This window comes from Pantherophis guttatus, chromosome 7, assembly GCF_059756535.1.
Source record: "Pantherophis guttatus breed Tessera chromosome 7, ASM5975653v1, whole genome shotgun sequence".
NCBI classification, from domain to species: domain Eukaryota; kingdom Metazoa; phylum Chordata; class Lepidosauria; order Squamata; family Colubridae; genus Pantherophis; species Pantherophis guttatus.
Window position 1 is genome coordinate 70,978,974 of NC_142069.1, and position 21,497 is coordinate 71,000,470.

General features: G+C 37.9%; 1 protein-coding gene across 5 annotated transcripts in view; it reads right to left on the reverse strand.

Moving 5' to 3' along the window:
* Positions 1-242: 242 nt before the first annotated feature.
* GRM8 (glutamate metabotropic receptor 8) overlaps positions 243-21,497 on the reverse strand; it is a 538,008-nt gene continuing 516,753 nt past the window's right edge. For 3 of the 5 annotated variants that reach the window (XM_034421356.3, XM_034421351.2, XM_034421361.2), the window contains exons 10-11: positions 14,499-14,800; positions 243-814 (exon numbers count right to left, since the gene is read on the reverse strand). In XM_034421356.3, the coding sequence (XP_034277247.1) occupies positions 14,504-14,800 (297 nt within the window). In that variant the 3' untranslated portion in view covers positions 243-814; positions 14,499-14,503. Of the gene's footprint in view, positions 815-12,674; positions 12,733-14,498; positions 14,801-21,497 lie in introns of all 5 variants that reach the window. The other 2 variants (XM_060687140.2, XM_034421368.2) reach the window with 2 other exon arrangements.

Here is a 21,497-nt window from a genome sequence, read left to right on the forward strand (position 1 = left end):
GTATACCTCCCATGCCCTGTTTTGGCTCCCAGAGACACTGCGGGCCAGTCTTTGCTATTTCCAGGCCGGCCCCGCAGACCAGATTTAAGTACCCCATGGTCCGGATCCAGCAGCAATTGGGCCTTGAGTTTAACCCCTGCCTGAAGTTAAGGCTCTTGGTGTGCAACATAATTTTTATTGCTTGTCCAGAATAAAAACCCACATTTTAGCACATCCCTCAAAATGGCAACGAAACAAGTCTCAACATTTGCAAAACATTCCTTTATTAATAGAAATAAATTATTTAGTATAAAAATGTGCATGCGTCAACCATTGCATTTATCATTAGCACAACGCAGGGTTTCAATTCAGTCAGCCATCACAAGAAACAAACTTCATCTTCTTATACAAGTTGAACAAGTGTGGAACAGGAATGGAATTTCTCACAATCACAAAAAAGTACTTACAAGTATAACATCAGACATGGTTTTATTTCAACAGAATTTTTTTTTCACAAGCTAACATTTTGTTTTCCTTTTGTGATTCACCTTTTTCATGAGTAAACAGTTCAGACATTTGACAGGCAGTCATAATATATAATTCTGGGCCATTTTTCCCCCAACCCACCCATGCCTCCTGCTATGGCCTCATGGTCAATCTTTGTCCTTTTACAGCTTAGTCTGTTCTCTAGAGACATTTCAGAGGCTGAGTTTTCATGATGTGATAGTCAACGTTGTTCTTCAGTTCACATATTGTGAGTCTTCAGGTATGATTGGTTTCACCATTCAGTTTGCATGATTGCTATAGCTGACGTAGGTTGTCTTGGTGGAGGAAGCTGCAAAGGAAAAACAAATCCAAATCAGCTAATTGAATAAAGGAAAATTTTAATTATGGTTAGGGAAAGAGAGGGGGTAAACTGTATTGAAGCAGCTTAATTGTTCTTAGAAATGATCTGGGCTTATTTGAGATACCGGGACATCTTGAAAAAAAGTATTTGTAATTAGGTACAGCTAATCGTATTAATAGGGATTGCTATCTTTGCATGGGGATGTTGCCCAAACACAGAATTAGGTCAATCACTGAATAATTAAAAGGGTTTATTTTCCATTACTCTTACAGCTGCTAGTGATCCTCTGTAAATTTGATAGGTTTGCAATAGTGGTGAGAATCTGTAGCTCGGGTGTAAGAAGAGGATGAAGGTTCTTTCTCTGAGCTTGTGGGTTGGTTTCTGAACGTTTCGTTACCATCTTAGGTAACATTATCATCCACTGAAGATATTACCTAGCCTGGTAAAAGAAACATTCGGAATCCAACCCACAAGCTTGGAGAATGAACCTCCACCCTCATTTGATAGATTCATTAGCACCATCTGATCCATTCACATGCATGCAATTTTACGATGCAGACATGCTACGAGCAGATTGTTCTTAAATCCAGAGACAGAAACCCCAATCTTTTCCTCAGTGACTCCTCTGTCAACATTATTGTTCTTAGCTATATGAGGTAGATGAGGTTAGATGAAGAAAGACTATTGTTATGTGCATGTAAAAAATGAACATTGTCTATGACTATAAGTATGCTAATATAATGAACATGATCATAAATATGCTAACATAACTATTAATATTGCTATAATTATTATATATTATTATTATCTTTATTACTATATCTGTTGCTTTTTTAGTAAAATGAAATGCCTGGTAAAAGTAAAGGTTCCCCTCGCACATATGTGCTAGTCGTTCCTGACTCTAGGGGGCAGTGCTCATCTCTATTTCAAAGCCAAAGAGTCAGCACTGTCTGAAGACATCTCCATGGTCATGTGGCCGGCATGACTAAATACCAAAGGCGCATGGAACACTGTTACCTTCCCACCAAAGGTGGTCCCTATTTTTCTACTTGCATTTTTTATGTGCTTTCGAACTGCTAGGTTGGCAGAAGCTGGGACAAGTAACAGGAGCTCATCCCATTATGCAGTACTAGGGATTCAAACCACTGAACTGCCAACTTTTCAATCGACAAGCTCAGTGTCTTAGCCACTGAGCCAATGCTTGGACAATACATTTTCAAAATATTTATATATAAATAAAAAATACTATATTAAAAAAAAAACATTACTGTTCTTTTTTTCCTCCATTTTCTTTTAATCCACTGAAGTAAGTGGCCCTGTGGATGGGAATGTGTGGGAACAGTTTTAAAAAATGGAAGTAACTCTTGGGATTATATCCTGACTGGTAAAAGTAATAGCTGTGAAGGGACAGACTTTGAATGCGTAGGTCCTGGAGCAAGAAAGACCTTGTTAGAGAGTCATGTGTTCTTCTCTCAAGTGGCTAACAATGGAAAAAAAATAGTCTTTAATTGTATTGTAGATTAAAATAATTAAATTGCATTGTAGATTAGATTAAGAGAGTTGATTTGCCAAGGGTATTTTAATTAAATTGAAATTAGAGCCCAGATGGTGCACACTGGCCCACTGTTCAACATTAATTTTTGCCACTGAATGTTGTTTGCCACTCTATGTAAGGTTAACTCTAAACTAAAAGTAGGCATATATCCAGCTTGGTGGAGAAGATTAAAGTATGCATTCTTTCCATCTCTAAAGTACAATCCTGTAATAATTTTAAATAATGAGACATTCATGCAAATATTTAATACAGGTAGTCCCTGTTTAACATCTACTTATTCAGCTACCATTAAAACCTATGACAGTGTTTAATGAGCGGTATTTATGACTTATCAGTGAAATACCCCCACAGTCAAATGACTATAATCTGGATGGTCGGCAACAAACCTCGATTTTCAAATGTCGCAGCATACCAAGATCACATGACCACTATTTGCAAGCTTCCTTGCTGGCTTCTCACGAGCAAAACTGGTTGATGAGGAAGCTGACAAGAAGTCAGAAGATGTGATTTCATCAGGTCCTCACTTAATGACCTTAATGATGATAACCAGGAACTGCCTGAACTACAGTCACCAAGCATTGCAATGTTCAGCAATAGAAATTCATGCCCCAGTTACTATTATTAAGCGTGGATTGCCTGTATTAAATTGTGTACGTCTTCTGAACCATCATTGCAACTTTCACAGATATCATAGAAGGATTGAAGAAATATGTATGAGAGTATTTCTCTCCAACTGAGAGAGCTCTTATGTAGAGTATGCTTTTATGCAAATATGCTTTTATGATTGAGATTTCAGTGCATAAGCAGAAGAATGGGGTAATGGAAGGAGATTTTCATCAGTACCAAATATATGATGATAATACTGCAGCAGCAGAACCAGGAAACACAAATTACACCCTACTTTGATTTGAGATAAAAGATAGCTACAACTTTTTCTGGTGGGATTAAATCAGAGCTGCACCTGAATATCAACCCAAGTTCTTTTATAGGGACTGACCCTTGGGACTGACCCTTGCTTAAAATGTTCATCCCAAGTCTGGTTGCTAACCAAATTAATTAGGCTGAATGCTCAACAGCTTAAAAGGTAAAGGTTCCCCTCGCACATAAGTGCTAGTTGTTCCCGACTCTAGGGAACAACTTCACTGTCCGAAGACATCTCTGTGGTCATGTGGCCGGCATGACTCAATGCCAAAGGCACATGGAACGCTGTCACCTTCCCACCAAAGATGGTCCCTATTTTTCAACTTGCAGTTTTTACATGCTTTCGAACTGCTAGGTTGGTAGAAGCTGGGACAAGTAACAGGAGCTCACCCCGTTATACGGCACTAGGGATTCAAACTGCCGACCTTTCAATCAAGAACCTCAGCATCTTAGCCACTGAGCCACCATGTCCCTGCCCAACAGCTTATGCAGTAACAATTGTGACATACCTTTTATGTGTTAACAATCTGCATTAACTATTTAGAGAATATATTCTATTTCTATGAGAAAAGTACAGACCTTGGAGGATGAATCCTACAACCTGCACAAAATGTCTTTCTATCTATATCAATGAGCATCATACAAATGACCATTGCAACTTTAACAAAAGCAATGGGTACTACCTAACTAAAATTGATGGTGAATCTCTTGAAAGTCTCAATTTTATCTGTTCTGGTAAACTAAATGGGGGGTAGGGGTGGAAGTCTTTGTTATTTTGATCTCTCTAATTTGATTTTAGCTGAGAGCCTCATCAAGATATAGATGACTCCCCACTCCTCAGGTCCAACAAATGCATTAGATGCATGTATCACTATGTGATGCTTAGGATTCAAAGAGTAAAAAGTGTTTTAAAGCCACAGCACAGCCAACCCCTGGTTCTGTACCTTCTGCCATTCACTGGGAATTAACTGAAATGATGAAGGAGATGAGAGGAGGAAGCATCAATTGAGCCACGGGTGGGTTCTACTTACTTTACTACCGATCCGCAACGGGATCGTAAGCGCCTTGCTTCTGCGCATACGCAGAAGCTTCTGTGCATGCACAAATTGTTGATAATGACATCCGGGGTGGTGGGCGGGGCCTCCTGCTGGTTTTACTACTGGTTCTTGCGAACCGGTTCGAACCGGGGGCAACCCACCACTGAATTGAGCCCAAGTTCACAGATTGAAAACAATTTTGAACATTTTGGTTAAAAAAAAAAACACTGCCGTTTGCCAAGTAGACAAGTTTACTGTTTTCTTTAAATTCTTTCTCTTGGGCAATGAAGCACCTGTGCTCTAATCTAATCTAGCTCTTGAGTGATCTTTATTGTTTATTATTTTGTTTTCACATGAAAAAAGCTGTGTGCAACCTACATGCACTTTACACATATGGCTATGCTGATGAGGTTTTAGATTGCAAAGGCAAAATTGTTAACAATTATGGCAGAAGAGAGGATTTGTGCTGTTTTTATCCTGTTCTTAGGCGAGATTATAGTGAACCCACTGATGTTGTTTACTTCTTTTCTGGCTTTAGATCTGTGGTTGTTTGTATAGGCAGGCACGTTTAACTGTGGGAAGGCATTAAAATATTTTAATTACCGTAAAAAAAAGTATTGCCTTTATCAAATATCTTGGAGTTGGGTGGTGGATAGTAGTCAGTATACACCTTTAATAGTTATTTTTATGGCCCACTTTCCAATTGGCAGAGCACTTGAAGATATTATGTTCTGAGACTGACCTATATTGTCCAGATGAAAATTTGATTTTTGGAAGTGGCACCCTTTTTAAAGTAAGGTTTTATTCCCATTTCATGTGCACCTCAACAATTGTACCTTGAATATTCACTATATACCAGTTTAGTTTGTAAGGAAAATCTAAGGAAACCATATAAAACATACATTTTAATTGCACAATATCAGCAGATCAGATATTATACTCAAAGAGATAATATCAAAAGAGAAAAAGCTAATGGGTTGGAAGGGTAGAAAAGTCTATTGATAATATGAACAAATAAACAATGATTGAGAAAATCTACTTTGAGCCGAGGTGGTGCAGTGGTTAGAGTGTAGTACTGCAGCTACTTCAACTGACTGCTAGTTCAGCAGATCAGCGGATCAAATCTCACCGGCTCAAGGTTGACTCAGCCTTCCATCCTTCCCAGGTGGGTAAAATGAGGACCCAGATTGTTAGGGGGCAATATGCTATTTAGTATACTGTCTTTGGTGTAAGCCGCCCAGAGTCCTTGGAGAGTGGGAGCCATAGAAATATGACTAATAAAATAAAAATAAATAAATACTTGCTGAATATATGTCATTTTATAATGTGTCTTTAAAAAGTCATATAAACTTGTTGCAACAAATTTCGATGTGGAAGGTCAGAATTTGATCCAACCCCAGAAACATTAAAATCCATTTAAATCCATTTTTGAAAAGAAATATACCAGTATTTTGAAACTTGCAATTTTACTTAGCATTGCCATCTACTTTCTAGAGTACTGTAACAAAGTAGGACAGAAAATATTAGAATAATCTCTGTTTATCCCCATATTATAAGTACTACAATATTAGTAATAAATATGACTAATAAACTATTCTCTGATAAATGTATGCATGAGTTGACCTTGAAAAGTATCAACCACAATTCTAATCTTACAGATGATCTGTAGCCAACAACCACACCATAGCAAATATTATTATAGTTTTGCCTTTAGGAGATAGGAATACATTATCATGAAAATATCAATATGAAAGGAACAGCTAGATAATGGTAAGAAGTAGATTCGATTGAACTTAAAACAATGTGCTGGAAGATAGCCTGGCAGTTTGGGCCAACAGTATTGATCTTCAAGCTAAAGTAAAAAAAAGCCATAGTGACATTACAAGCCTAAATTTATTTATTTATTGCTATTTCTATACTGCCTTTCACAATTCAAAATAAGTGATGAAATTACTAAAACATGAAAAGAAGAAGCCCAACTTTAAAATAACAATAGAGTAACAATAATGATTTCTATGTATTCCATGGAGTTCATTGCTCCTGCTGCTAAGAAAATGAGAAAAGATTTTACAGCATAGCTGCAATTTAAATGACTAATTAAAAGGAATGTTTTGAATCTTTATTGAAAATAAAATAAATGGGATCCAATGGCAACTCAATAGAAACTCTATGGACATCTTTGGAAATGTCACAGGAGATCAACTCTGGATTCCCAGCAAATGGAGCCAAGGAACTGATCTCTAGCCCTATAAAGCTTCAATTTCAGATTTTACTTACCACCCAACTTTGCAGCAAGGAGTATTTAGGTATTCAAGCTGCATATTATATTGTACAGGGGTTCTAACATGTGGCCAACACTCTGAATTGAGCCAAGAAAGAATTGACAACCAGGGGATTTGTTCCAAAATTTAGATAATGAGATTTGTGTACGATTATATATAATCGTACACAAATTAGCAGTCCAACTGTTATAAGTAAAGCTTCCAGATGCTTTCAGCCTCATGTCCCAAAACAGATATGAGGATTCTCCAGGGAAATCCTAGATATTTGGGTACCCTCGAGTCAGTCTTGACTTCTGATGACCACATGGCTACATTCCTAAATATTTAGAATGGTTTGATTGGTGTCTTTTTGCTTCTTTGTTTCCCCTTTTTTCTGTTCAAGCATTTCAAATTGCTGTCATTATTTACTAATTATGATCTGACTCACAAGATGGTAATTACACTCTCTGGACCAATTTTTCACATTGATACATTATAGAGCGCTAGGTTTTCCTTCCTTCCTTCCTTCCTTCCTTCCTTCCTTCCTTCCTTCCTTCCTTCCTTCCTTCAAAAGGAACAGGTACATAAAATTGATATTCAACAATGTCTCCTGTTGTCGCTATGCTCTTATAGTTGCAAAATAGGCATGCATTGTAAAGCTTCTATGTTAGGCAATAAACTCTGAAGAGAATGAAAAGATAACTAATTTGCTCAAACTAGGATATTCTTTTCTAATGTTATACCTTCATATGGAGGAGAGGAGAGGAGGGGAGAGGAGGGGAGGGGAGGGGAGGGGAGGAGAGAAGAGAAGAGAAGAGAAGAGAAGAGAAGAGAAGAGAAGAGAAGAGAAGAGAAGAGAAGAGAAGAGAAGAGAAGAGAACCTTGGAAGTCTACTAGTCCAACTCCTGCTCAAACAGGAGACCTTCTACCATTTCATATAAGCGCACTCGTCTACTAATTTAGTCACTTTGTCAATAGTTTTGTATTGAAAAAGGAAATTGGGTCTTTATAAAAACTATTGAGATAATGTATGCAGAGTGCTTTTAACACAGGCACACACAATGTAATATAAATATTAAGTGCTATATTCTTTCTCTATCAGAGCAAGGGAGGAAAGTGAGAATAACATAACTCTTAACAGTGAATTAATGTAAAAGTTGAGCCTCTGCTATGGGACTAACTAAGTAAATGATATATAGGGAAGATTTTACTGACATTTGCAATTTCTTTGCACTATAGGAAGCAAAATCACATGTGGCTGTCTCTCCAAAGCTTAGTTGCATGCTGGCTAGAAGATTGATGCCTCTTCCTTCCAGAAAATTATATGATTTATGCTTTCAATTGATTAAAGATATTTCTGTTTAATTATCTGGCTTTGCTTAATCATTTACATTTCAAAGAAAATTGCATACTACAAGCCCTCCAGGTGCTTTAATGAAGATCCTCAAAGTAAAATGAACCATTTCTTTTAATATAACCTATAATTTAGTAAAACAGAAATTTGCTATCTGTTGCTAAATAGGGGCTATTTTTAATACTTCCTTCTTCATCAATTTTAAGAATATTAATATTCCACATTTTAATAATGCCAAAGAGTGGCTTTAAAATAACAAACATTATTTCATTTATTGTGGAATACAATTGTTCAGCCTAGAATGATTCATGCAGAAATCAGTTCTATCCCATTTCGACATTCATTTGCAATACTTTTCTATGCCTTTCTACTTCAGTATATTTATTTTCAAATGTATTTTATTTTTTTTATAAGGCAAGAACTGCATTGCAACATCCAAAGAAACACAAGCATCTAATAATTCTGTGTCCATGCATTAAATCTGGCAAGAAGCAATCAAACCCATAACTTATGAACTGAACACAATTTTCATGCATCTGTACAGTGCAATAGGGTGAAAATCTGATTTAGATACCAATTTGAGTTATAAGGGAGAGGAGAAGAAGGGAAGGTGATAGGAGGAATGGGCAGCTTTAATCTTTTAAGTCAGTGTCTCTCAGGTTTGGTGACTTAAATATGGGTAATTTCAATTTCCAGAATTCCTCATCCTTAAGGCCTGGGGAAACTTTAGTAGCTTCTATTTCTCTAAGAAGGTAAGTGGCTTCTATTCCTCTAAGAAGGCACCAACAAAAATGAATGTTAAGTTAGTTATAAACATACTTGAATGAAACATTCTTATTAGTAGGCACAATTTCACCAAAACTGAAATTCATGCAACATGGTGTGATACTTTTTCTTTAAGAATATATACATTTCATAAATAGAATTTCTGTTTATAAGTAGAAACACATTGGGACTGAATTTTCTTTGTATTTACATACATACAGGTTAAAAAGAAGAGTTCATTCTAACTTTCTCCATAATGTCTAGGCTGCATTAGTATTTCCCAAAAAGTTCCTCTTTTTATTCATTTTGTAAGAGAACTTCATTTATATTCTACAAAGGAAGGTCTTCTTTAGAATAGACTTTGGCATGCTCCTCCCCCCCCCCCCCCCGGGACATTAAAATCCTATTTTAATCCTAGAATTTATACTTTTGGCCATGGTATACAGTACCACAGCCTCCAATTTATGGAATACAAATTTTATGACTTTTGGCAACCAGGACCAAAACTGTATCATGGTGTTAAAAATGCTGAAGTTGTAACAGCTCCTATGCCTCCTTAGTTGAATAAGAAGTCTACATTAACAGTGGAATTTACATAGAAAATTTATCTATAGTCTTGTGAACTGTATTTTAGGATTTAAAAATAAAATAAAAAATAACCAGTATTCTCAGATTACCACTTATTTCTTGATTCCATTAATATTCTCTTAGGTATCATCCACAATTTACTATAATTCACTTCCTAATTTTGGGATTTTTACAACCCCAAGGAGTAGTATTTCAGTTTCAAACCCTGTGAGTTGCAATATGAAATACACACAGAAAGCATAGATCTTCGGAGATTATTTGGCATAACAAACCCAAGGAGCAGGCTTTTAAAGACCAGTTTTGAATAAACCTAAATAAAAAAGATGGAAATACATATATTTTGCCTTCCTAAATAGTTGCTTTTCTGTATTTCTGTCAAGCATTTTCAACTAAGATTCCAATAAGTGGCAAATATTAAAAGAAATACCTTCTTATTTTGCTAAAAAAAAGCATAACTTGTTCCACTTGTTTAGATAAAGTGAATTATACATATCCTTACATAACGGCATGCAAAAACGTCATCAAAAAAGCACAACAAAAAATGTTCTTTCTGCGCCAACTCAGAAAGCTCAAACTGCCCAAAGAGCTGCTGATACAGTTCTACAGAGGAATTATTGAGTCTGTCATCTGCACCTCTATAACTGTCTGGTTTGGTTCTGCTTCAGACTTCAGAGGATAATTAGAACTGCAGAAAAAACAATTGCTACCAACCTGCCTTCCATTGAGGACCTTTATACTGCACGAGTCAAAAAGAGGGCTGTGAAAATAGTATTTACAGACCCTTCACATCCTGGACATAAACTGTTTCAACTCCTACCCTCAGAACGAGGCTATAGAGCACTGCACACAAGAACAACTAGACACAAGGACCGTTTTTTTCCCGAATACCATCACTCTGCTAAACAAATAACTCCCACAACACTGTCAAACTAGTTATTAAGTCTGCATTACTACTAATCTTCTCATTGTGCTATTATGAATTTATGCAACTGTAAATTAGATGTTTTTTAATATGGTATAATTTTTAGCTTCTATGTTTTATACCTTTTGCACAAGAAGACCCCAGAGCTTGAAACATGAATAAAGAGATTGGCAACGTGCTCACTATTTTTATAAATGTAAACTATATTAAAGACAAATAATTCTATTTTTAATACTACCATGATAGAAACAAAACTGTGGTTGTTATAGTTCCTTACCTGTTTCATTACTTTTAATTTAGCTCTGCTAAACAAATAATTCCCTCAACACTGTCAAACTAGTTACTAAGTCTGCATTACTATTAATCTCCTCATCGTTCCTATCACCCATCTCCTCCCGCTTATGACTGTATGACTATAACCTCATTGCTGGTATTCTTACGATTTATATTGACTGTTTCCTAATATGATTTGATTGCTTACTTGTTCCCTATGACTATCATTAAGTGTTGTACCTTATGATTCTTGATGAATTTTCTTTATGTACACTGAGAGCATATGCACCAAAAACAAATTCCTTGTGTGTCCAATCACACTTGGCCAATAAAGTATTCTATTCTATTCTATTCTATTCTATTCTATTCTATTCTATTCTATTCTATTCTATTCTATTCTATTCTATGCATTTATATAGAGTTGACTGTCCATATATGGACAGAGAAAGCAAGCAAGGACTTCTCTTTCTAATAATTTCAGGTTTCTCTACCAATAGTCTGAGAAACTTGCATTCCCATTGCAGTGACATCGTTTTAAGAAAAAAAAAATCTAATCTTCATTCATAATTCTGCCAACAGATATGAATCTGGATAACTGAAAGTTTAAAATCAGGGTAAATAAGTAAAAACTAATGGGGTTTCCATCACATTATTGCAATGGCATCTTTTTTTAATCCTCTCCCTAAACACACTCCTGTATTTTTAGACAGAGGCGGTCCAATTGTTTTCAAAGCGGTTTATTCCCAAGAAATGCAATGCATGAAAATTTAAATATTATTTTTCCTTGGTTATTAACTTAATTTCTTATTAAATCCTTTGCAACCTATTCTCATTTAGCCCTTTTTTCTGTCCAACTTAAAATGGATATAGAAAGAAAAGGAAAAGGAAAAAAATAGGATGCCACAAAAATAAAATAAAAATAAAATAAATTATATATAGTTAACCACTTTTTGTTTCAGCCCAATAATCCTTCAGATTTGATGCATGCTCCAATACATTTCTCCTACTGGAGGAAGAGATTAATTTATCTATCCTTGCTCAATAACTGAGAGTGCCCCATGTTTTTAAAACAACACCTACAACTTTAAATATGGCAGAGCCTGAATGGAATGTAGGATCCTGATGGTTACAGACATTATTGCGGATTTGCTCAAGTCCTTCAGGCACTTCAAATTATAATTCTAACCTTGATGGACCAGACCAATATCCCATTCACAATTACAAACAGAGAATGAAGGCAACAACTTTCTCTCGTTGCTCCTGCGCAGTTCAGCTTTAAAAGCTTTTAGAAGACATAGGAACATTTAGAGATACTATTGATAGTGTATTGACTACAGTACTGATCCCATGCTTGGAATCATGGTAGGCTTAATACTAAGAAGAATGGCATCAAGCGTAAATTTCTAGCCCACAGACTCTTCAAAAATACAGAAAGATCTGATATACTTGGGTCATTGTCAGCCACAGCTAATAGATATAGTCATGTCTCTCAGTTGTATGGTATATTTCAGTGATGGCTAACCTTTTTGTCGTTGTGTGCTGAAAGTGTGTGCCCCCGGCACCCATAATTCAATGTGCCCCCCATGCATGCATGCACAACCCCCACACATTCCCCCACCCATCCATGCATGTGTATGCAACCTCCGCGCATGTGCACATGACCCCCTCCCCCGTTTTGGGCCTAGTAGGCCTCCCTGCAGCCTCCTGGGCCCAAAAACAGGCTGTGGGGGGTGTGCCACACCCCCATGCTTGCCCCCACCCCGCACATGCATGTGTGATGCCCCACGTATGTGCACACAAACCCCTTGCACATGCATCCATCTTCCACATGTGCCCCGCCCCCGTACATCCCAAAAATCAGCTGGCTGGCAGGAGGCACGTGCTGTGGCACATGTGCCATAGGTTCACTATCATGGGTATATGTAATCATATCTGGTTGATATTCTAGGACAGCACCCTGGAAAAAATGACAATAAGTATAGTTATATATTATAATAATTATAGATTTGTAATAGGAAAGAAGACTGGAGACAATTTAATCCTTAACCCTGAATAATTATTTTGTGGAAGAAAGAGAGTTTTAAAACTAATTTCAAAGCATACTCTATTGAGGAAATATCTGCTGTGATTATTATTGTTGTTATTGGTTCAAGTAAATTACAAGCTACATACTTGTAAGTGAAGTCTCAGTGAAATAGTATGCTTCAGGATCAGGCCTTGCTTCTTTTCTCTGCAACAGAGACATATTCTGAAATGATGTCCTTGTACTAAAATTAATGTGTCATAACTGTCACTGGGAAAGTAATTTGAGAGCTAAGGGTCACCAAATGTTTGCAAGAAGGAATATTTTCTTCAAAGTAATCTAGGTGCTATTGTAGATAGTTTTTCAAATCATTTTGAAGACATCCCACGGCAAGTGCATCTCTAAAAAGTTTCCACAAACTATTTGGGGAAAAAAAGAAGGATATATTTTGAAAATGTGGTGAAAATTCTCAGTCCCACCATTTGATCGAGACAGGACAATAACCTGGAGGAAGTATGTCTGAGTGGCCCTGCTATTGGAAATCTGTAGATTTTTTTTTAATGTATGTTTTATCACTTTTGGGAAGTTAAGACAGTTGACTTGACACAAAAGTTGACACAAAACCTAAGAAATGGAGCAAATATTCACATAATCTGTAATTTCTGGTTCAAGAAAAGCCTTCTAAATCTTTTAACAGACTAAATGAAAATTGTCACTACATCCTGGAATGGTTTCAATAAACACATTACAAAAACTTCTAGTGTGATCAAGGGAATCACAACATTGAGATTTCTGTATTAATAAGGAAATTCAGTTTTTACTTAGGTTTGTCAACTTTGCTAAAATCTATTTCCCTTTTAATTATATAAGAATATAGAAACAAATAACAGGAGTATAAATTTAGTATAACATGCCATGACAACATGCTGCCATTTGATGCAATCATTAGACTACAGGAAAACATTGTTTAGAGATGTGTCAAAATTCGAGGGCCAGTCCTATGTTCCTTTTTGTATTCACATGTTTGCTGGTATAATAAATATGTAAATGAAGATGAATAATATAAGCAGGTTATTCTTTTAAAGCTATCAAAATGGATTTGCTATATCCAATTTCTAGTCAGTTATCTGTATAAAAATCTTCTGATTTGTAAATTGAATTTTATCATTCCCATGTGAATTGTAGACAAGGGTTTTGATTTGCATATCAAATGATTCCATGCACATCATGGTAATATATTATAAGTGGAATTGCCTTTATCTACTTGATAAACCCTTTTACTTTATAAAGGCTTCTCTTTGTCATTAGGACAATCAAACCAACATGAAATATCTTTCTATACCTAGTTTATCCATGGAATCCCTTAAAACTGATAAGATAGAAGAAGAACTATTTGGAAGATAATAGACTGAAGGTTATCAGAAACTTAAAAAGTGAATGGATATTTATCTGGATATGGTATTAATTTCAAATTATTAGATATATTAATATAATCTTTAACCATATGGCAATATATTTATATAGGTGCTATAGTTATTTATATGGATAGTACATAGAGTTCTCATTTAGCAGCAGGCAATTCATTCACTAAACAAAGTGGTTGCTAAGTGAAACCATAACTGTGCTAATGATCTTACTTCAGCTTTCCTTTGCTTTACAGACCTGCATACCTGATTGTAGATTGGTTGTTTTTACTGTTCATTGTATCTGTTGCTAAATGAGGTGGTTGCTAAACAGGGACTACTCATTTAATTAATTAATGTAATACTGAAATCTTAAGTCTACCCTACTACTCAAAACTAAATTGTATAACAAATAATGCACACATATTAAATATATCGGTTCATAGACCCATTTGCTTCGTTCAAATCTTCTTAACAAAATGACCACATGAATTTCGACACATGTCTGGTTCATGCATGGCAAGCCAAGATAGAAAAATATTAATTTATGAAACATTCCTGTGAACGTACATCTATTAGGAAGTGCTGCCACTCTTGACCATGGTTAAGTCTACTGATGACTTACTGTTGGTTTCAAGACTTTCACAAAGTTCCGTTTTGACCTCGCCATTTGGTCTGTCATTTCCCTTTTGGATCAGCTTGCTTTGCATTGTGGCTGCAGTGACAACAGCCTTGAAACTCCTCTTCCTTTTTTGCACATTTTGTTCTGGATGAAAAATTATAATATAAACCTTGGGGATGTAGAGCATGCCCAAAGAGACAGAAGCACTTAAACTTAAGGACACTGTAAGAGTTGTTGTCTGGATGTACATCTAGGAAAAATTAAAAAAAAAAAAGAATAGGATAAGTTAAGCTTGTGAAAAAAAATTCAGAAAAATATTTTTTTTCTAAATATATCAGATAGCTTTAAAATCTTTTGTATCTTAATAGAAACAAAGGACTTTTAATCTGGGACAGATAGGCAGTTGGCCCTCAATTTATAACCATAACTGGAACCACAACTTTTGTCACTAAGCAATATAATCATTGTGAGTTGTGCTTGATTTTACAATCTTTTTGTCACAGTCATTAAGCAAATCATGCAGTCATTAAACAAATCCAGGTTTTCCCATTTGCTTTGCTTGTTGTAAGCCCCCTGAGAGGATTGGAAATGGTGATCACAAGACCTCTGGGTACTGAAACCATTGTGAATACAACATGCCAAGTGCCAAGGGCCCGGATTTTGATCACATAACCAGGGGATGCTACAAAGTTTGTTTTCAGCGCAAAGGACCAGTTGTAAATTACCGTATTTTTTGCTCCACAAGACATTCTTCCCTCCCAAAAAAGTGGGTGGAAATGTCTGTGCATTTTATGGAGCGAATATCCAGCCAGGCAGTGGCGGCGAGGACTATTTATTTATTTATTTAATTAATTAATTAATTAATTAATTAATTAATTAATTAATTAATTAAATTTATATACCGCCCTATTCCTAAGGGACTCAGGGCAGTGAACAGCGAACGATAAAAATACATGTAATACAAACATTAATAAAAACCAATTAAAATATACTAAACACTCTGGTCCTAGATAATTCAAGACATCCCAGTTTAAAATAAAATCAAAAAGCAATATAAAGGGAAAGTTAGGCCAGGCCGGCCTGCTGAAACAGGAATGTTTTGAGGGCACGGCGGAAAGTGCGCAGATCCGGAATCTTCTGTATCTCTGGGGGGAGCTCGTTCCAGATGGTGGGTGCCCTCACAGAAAAGGCTCTCCCCCTGGGGGCCGTCAGTCAACACTGTTTGGCTGACGGCACCCTGAGAAGCCCCTCTCTATGGGAATGTACTGGGCGGTGAGAGGCTATTGGTGGTAGAAGGCGGTCTCGTAAGTACCCCGGTCCTAAGCCATGGAGCGCTCTAAAGGTGGTAACTAAGACCTTGAAGCGCACCCGGAAGTCCACAGGGAGCCAGTGCAGCTCGCGCAGGAGGGGAGCCACATGGGAGCGCCATGCTGCTCCCATAACTACCCGCGCAGCCGCATTCTGGACCAGCTGGAGTCTCTGGGTGCTCTTCAAGGGGAGCCCCATGTAGAGAGCATTACAGTAGTACAGGCGTGAAGTGACGAGAGCATGAGTGACCGTACTTAACGAGTCCCGATCCAGAAAGGGACGCAACTGGCGAATCAGGTGAACCTGATAAAAAGATCTCCCGGCCATAGCCGTCAAGTGTTCTTCTAAAGACAGCCGTGAGTCCAAGAGGACGCCTAAGTTGCGAACCCTCTCCGTGGGGGGCAATGACTCATCCCCAATAGTCAGTGATGGTACCAATTGACTATATCGGGATGTCAGAAACCACAGCCACTCGGTCTTGGATGGGTTGAGCCTGAGTTTGTTCCTCCCCACCCAGATCCATACAGCCTCCAGGCACTGGGACATCACTTTAAGGGCATCATTGGGGTGGTCTGGGGTGGAGATGTATAGCTGAGTATCATCAGCATACTGATGATACATCATCCCAAAACCACAGATGATCTCACCCAGCGGCTTCACATAAATGTTGAACAGAAGGGGTGAGAGAACCGACCCCTGTGGCACCCCACATACAAGGGGCCTCGGGGTCGATTTCTGCCCCCCTGTCAACACAGACTGCGACCGATCAGAGAGAAAGGAGGAGAACCACCGCAACACGGTGCCCCCCACCCCTAACTCTTCCAACTGGTGCAGCATGATCCCATGGTCGATGGTATCAAAAGCTGCTGAGACGTCTAATAGGACCAGGACAGAGGAACAACCCCTGTCCCGGGCCCTCCAGAGATCATCTACCAATGCAACCAATGCCGTTTCCGTGCTGTATCCAGGCCTGAAGCCCGACTGGAACGGATCTAGATAAGCCGATTCATCCAAGTACTGAGGAAGCTGTCGCGCTACCACACTCTCAACAACCTTTGCAACGAAGCGAAGGTTGGAGACTGGACGGTAATTAGCCAAGTCAGAGTCCAAATTTTCCCGAATCTGAGCGATTTTGTCATACAGATATTGTACAAAGTCCTCGGCTCTACCCTCCAAGGGGTCCTCCCGCGCTTCCTGGTGGAGCAGGGAGCGGGTCACCCTAAACAGGGCGGCCGGGCGATTATCTGATGACGCAATAAGAGCGGAAAAATAGTTACACTTTGCCTCTTTTATTGCCACCAGGTAGGTCTTAATATGAGACCTTACCAGTGTTCGGTCAGATTCAGAACGGCTGGCCCTCCAACTGCTCTCCAGGCGTCTTTTCCAGCGTTTCATCTCCCTCAGCTCCTCGGTGAACCAGGGAGCCAGGTGAGATCGACGCCGGGTCAGAGGCCGCAAAGGCACGACCCGGTCCAAAGCTCCAGCGGCCGCCCTATCCCAGGCAGCCACTAGGTCTTCAGTCGAGCCGTGTGCCAGAGCCTCAGGAAATGGCCCAAGCTCCGTCTGGAACCTATCCGGGTCCATCAGGCGCCTGGGGCGGAACCACCTCATCGGTTCCGCCTCCCTGCGGTGGGGTGTGGTGGTTCGAAGGTCAAAGCGAAGGAGGGAGTGATCTGACCATGACAAGGGCTCGATCGCTATATCCCCTATCTCGAGACCATTTTTACAGTGCTGAACCCAACTGGAGTGCAGGAGTCAATGGGCACAGCTGGCACATGAGAGGGCACCAATCTGTGGTCCTCTCAGGCTCTGTCTCCTGCCCTCACTACACTGCTGCTCCATATTTGATGCACCATATTCACAGTGAGACGGCACTCCATATTCATATTTTTTTTCTTCATTTTCTCCTTGAAACCTAAGTGTGACTTATGGTCTGGTGCAGTAGTCGGCAAACCACGGCTTGCGAGCCACATGCGGCTCTTTGGCCCCTTGAGTGTGGCTCTTCCACACTTGTGATGCCCTGGCCGGCTGTGGCTGAGCCGGGAGCGTGCGCACGTGCAGGGAGACCCTCCTCAAGCGAGCGCCGAAGCTCAGGAAAGGTGCATGCAGAGTGGACAGTGGCTTGCTTAAGGAGGGTCTCCCCACGTGTGCGCATGCTCCCAGCTCAGCCACAGCCGGGAACATGTGCTCTGAAGAGCTCCTGTGAGAAGTGGCAAGGAGGGTTACAAGACCCTTCCCGCTCAGCCAAACGCTGGGCTCTTGCCCAGATATGGAGGTGGAGAAAGAAGAGATGGAAGTTTAGCAAAGCGGATTAGAACAACGCCACAGGAGGAACTTCCTGTCCCATCCTGTTAAGACCCTCCTAATCGAGCAGCCGCTCACCTCCTGACCGAGATGGAAGGTCACCTGAAGGGAGGGGGAGAGACACAGAGAGAGAGAGATGGGTGGGGAGAGAGAGCACATACAGTGCGATACATAGAGAGGGGTGAGAGAGGGGAAGAGAGGGAGAGATACAGAGGGAGAGAGACGTGAGGGGAGAGAGGGGGAGATAGGAAGAGGGGGAGAGAGACAGAATGGTTTTGTGGCTGGGTAGGCGTGGCTAGGGGGGTAATGTGACTGGGTGAGTGAGTGACATCAAGTTGGCCACGCCCACCCAGGTTTTGTGGCTCCGGTGTGTTTTTTTTCTGTGGGAAACAGGTCCAAGTGGCTCTTTGAGTGTTTAAGTTTGCCGCCCCCTGGTCTGGTGTGCCTTATGGAGCAAAAAATATGGTATTTTTCAGGAGCATTATAACTTCAAATGATTATTAATCCAATGGTCATAAGTCAAGGACTGCCTATATAAGAAAGAGTCAAGTAGGATACTAGTTAATGTGATCTCCTAGTCCCAGGTTCAAATTTTTATGAAAATACCTTGGCTGAGCTATTTCTTTCAATTTTTCTATATATTATTTTGAATATGCAAAAATAAAGAGGACAAATGTCAGATAAGAAGGCCATCTTAAACTTTTGGAAAAAACAGTTTTCTTACATGCAATGATAAATTGTAAGAATAAGCAAATATATAATTTTCACTTTTATAATTAATAAACATGACTGTACATTATACTTTATGCTTTCTTTTGATATATAATAAGTTACAGTATTTCCTAAAAATGAAGAAATAGAAGGAAGCAGTGGCATTTATTCACCAATACTGATAGGGTGCTTTATTCCTTTTTGTGGTAAATCGTTCCTCACTAATAAGTGCATGAGAGAATATTAATTTACTTAGGAACAATGAATGTAAAATAACTACATTTTCATATTTGAGTTGATTAACATATCTGACAATATGGTTGGTTTTGTGTAATAAATTCACTAAACTGAATTTTTTAGGGCAATCTGCCACAATTAGACGTTAGATCTAATCCACAATTAGATTAAAGTAATGTTTTGTTGCAATGTGTTCAATATTTAGTTTGAAAAATGGCAGGAGTTATTCTCTGAATTTTAGAACTACCAGAAAATGAATATCTCCCCACTGGAATCAAGGCTATCATTTTCAAACAACATTTCTAATAGAGATATTGTAGCAGACGTTTTCAGAAACTATAAGCGTTACAAATTGGAAGTAAGAATAGGTTTCTGTGAGAAAACAATTTGGAATAAATCTTGTTTATAGCCGAGAAGTGAATTTCTCCTCACAAGATATTGCCTTCACCTACTCTGAGAAATGGCAACTCTTTTGCTGACAGCAGATGTTTCTTTCTGTACCTGCAGAAGGAAATAATCATTAGTGCTGCCTTGATTTGAAATGTTGCATGTACTTACTTGTGGGTGGGTGTTGTAAGATTGAGATAGCTGCATTCTTGAATAGGAGTTATTCCATAGGCATAAATTTCATCCATCACCATGTTTCTCATCCTGACTGCCATCTCATACAACCATTACTAGACCAAAGCTTTACATCATGGATCATTGACAAGTAAACATTAAGCCATTTTAACTGCAACCCAGTTTTGCAATGTTTTTCAAGCAAGACATGATAAAATGCTTTCTGATAGCTAGGAATAACTTGACAAGGTTTTCTTTCCAATTCTGTATGCCCATTATTGAATTGTTGAGAACAATTTTATGTCTTTGTTGATAAAAATTTCTGATGTTCATTTTCTCTGCTATTCTTACGGCATAACTCACATTGTCACATTAACCCAATTTATGTTATCAAATATTTTCAGTATTGATGCTCTCAAAATCAAATCTTTATGACACTAGTCATTCTTTATAAATTAGGTTGTAACCAATAGCATAAATTGACAAATAGGGATTCATCTAGCAGCACATTATTAATGATCTCACTTGCAAATACATACCTTTGGATGTTCAAATTGAATAATAGGGTTAATTGAATATGGATTTTCATATTGGGGGCAAAAACATTTCTGCACACCCATAGAAATGTTCATATCATCCAAGTTCATTTGGTGGTATCTGATTCAAATTTTCTTGACTCAATTTGAAATGTCAGTTCAACCAAGAGATTCAATTTATTTGCTTTTAAATAAATATACTTCCACAGCCCAACTTTCAATAAAATAAATTTAAAACTTATATTGTTCTATTTTTTTCTATTTTTTAATTTAATATACTTTTCTGCTTAACTGTTTTTAAATATATCCTAACATTTAAGCAAATGAAATAAAAAGGCACTAGTTGCTGCAACTCTGAGCTAATTTTGTTACTGGACATAATTATTGTATTAACCTGGATTTTCCTAATCTTTTTTAGGTTGGAAGAGGATATTCTTGAGTTATTAGTATCTATCTGTGTATTCAGATCTCTTTATGGTATCATTTGCTATCTAAAAAACAAGCAAAAATAAAAAATGCTTCCCAATTTTCCAGATTACCTGGTAGCACCCCTAATGTTTTTTCAATATCTACCAGTATATCTAATTTTGTAGTTGCTCCACTGCTATTCTTTTATCAGAAATCAATTTAGAAGATTCTCTAAGTTGACAATTTTCTATTCTATTCAATTTTCTATCATCCATAATTAAGGAATTTGCATTATTTCCCTCAATTTGCCTTATTTGCATAATGCTAAGTGTGTGAATACATCATGATGCAAATTATGTAGTTGATGCAAAGGATGTACTTAATGTAATACACATATAGTAATGGGCATACCTTTCCCCAAATGGTTAATTAAATTGAGTGTTCATTGTGTTTTATATGCATGTTAGGAAAAAAATCAGTCTCTGATATTATTTCTCAATTTAACACCAATTTAACTCCAAGCAATTAATAATGATTTTTTAATAGGGAACACTAATTCTGCACATTAACATTATTAGCACACATGTGTCCAATAACATGAATTAATTGTATTATCATTGGAGATTTAAAGCCAAGAATACTTTTGTACCCAATGGACACTGTCAGTTAATCTAGTCTGCAGATGCATGTACTAAATGCTAATTAAAAGTTGTCTATAGAGTAAATCAACTAGGACATTTGGCAGATGTGCTGCCATTCAAAATAAATTCAGATGGATTGGCAGATCCTCAAATACTGTAGAGTGCATTAAAATACACAGAAACTGTCCTATGGAAAATTTTGCATTCACTAAGTCAGTCTGGCAGTCTGCCAAGCTTTAAA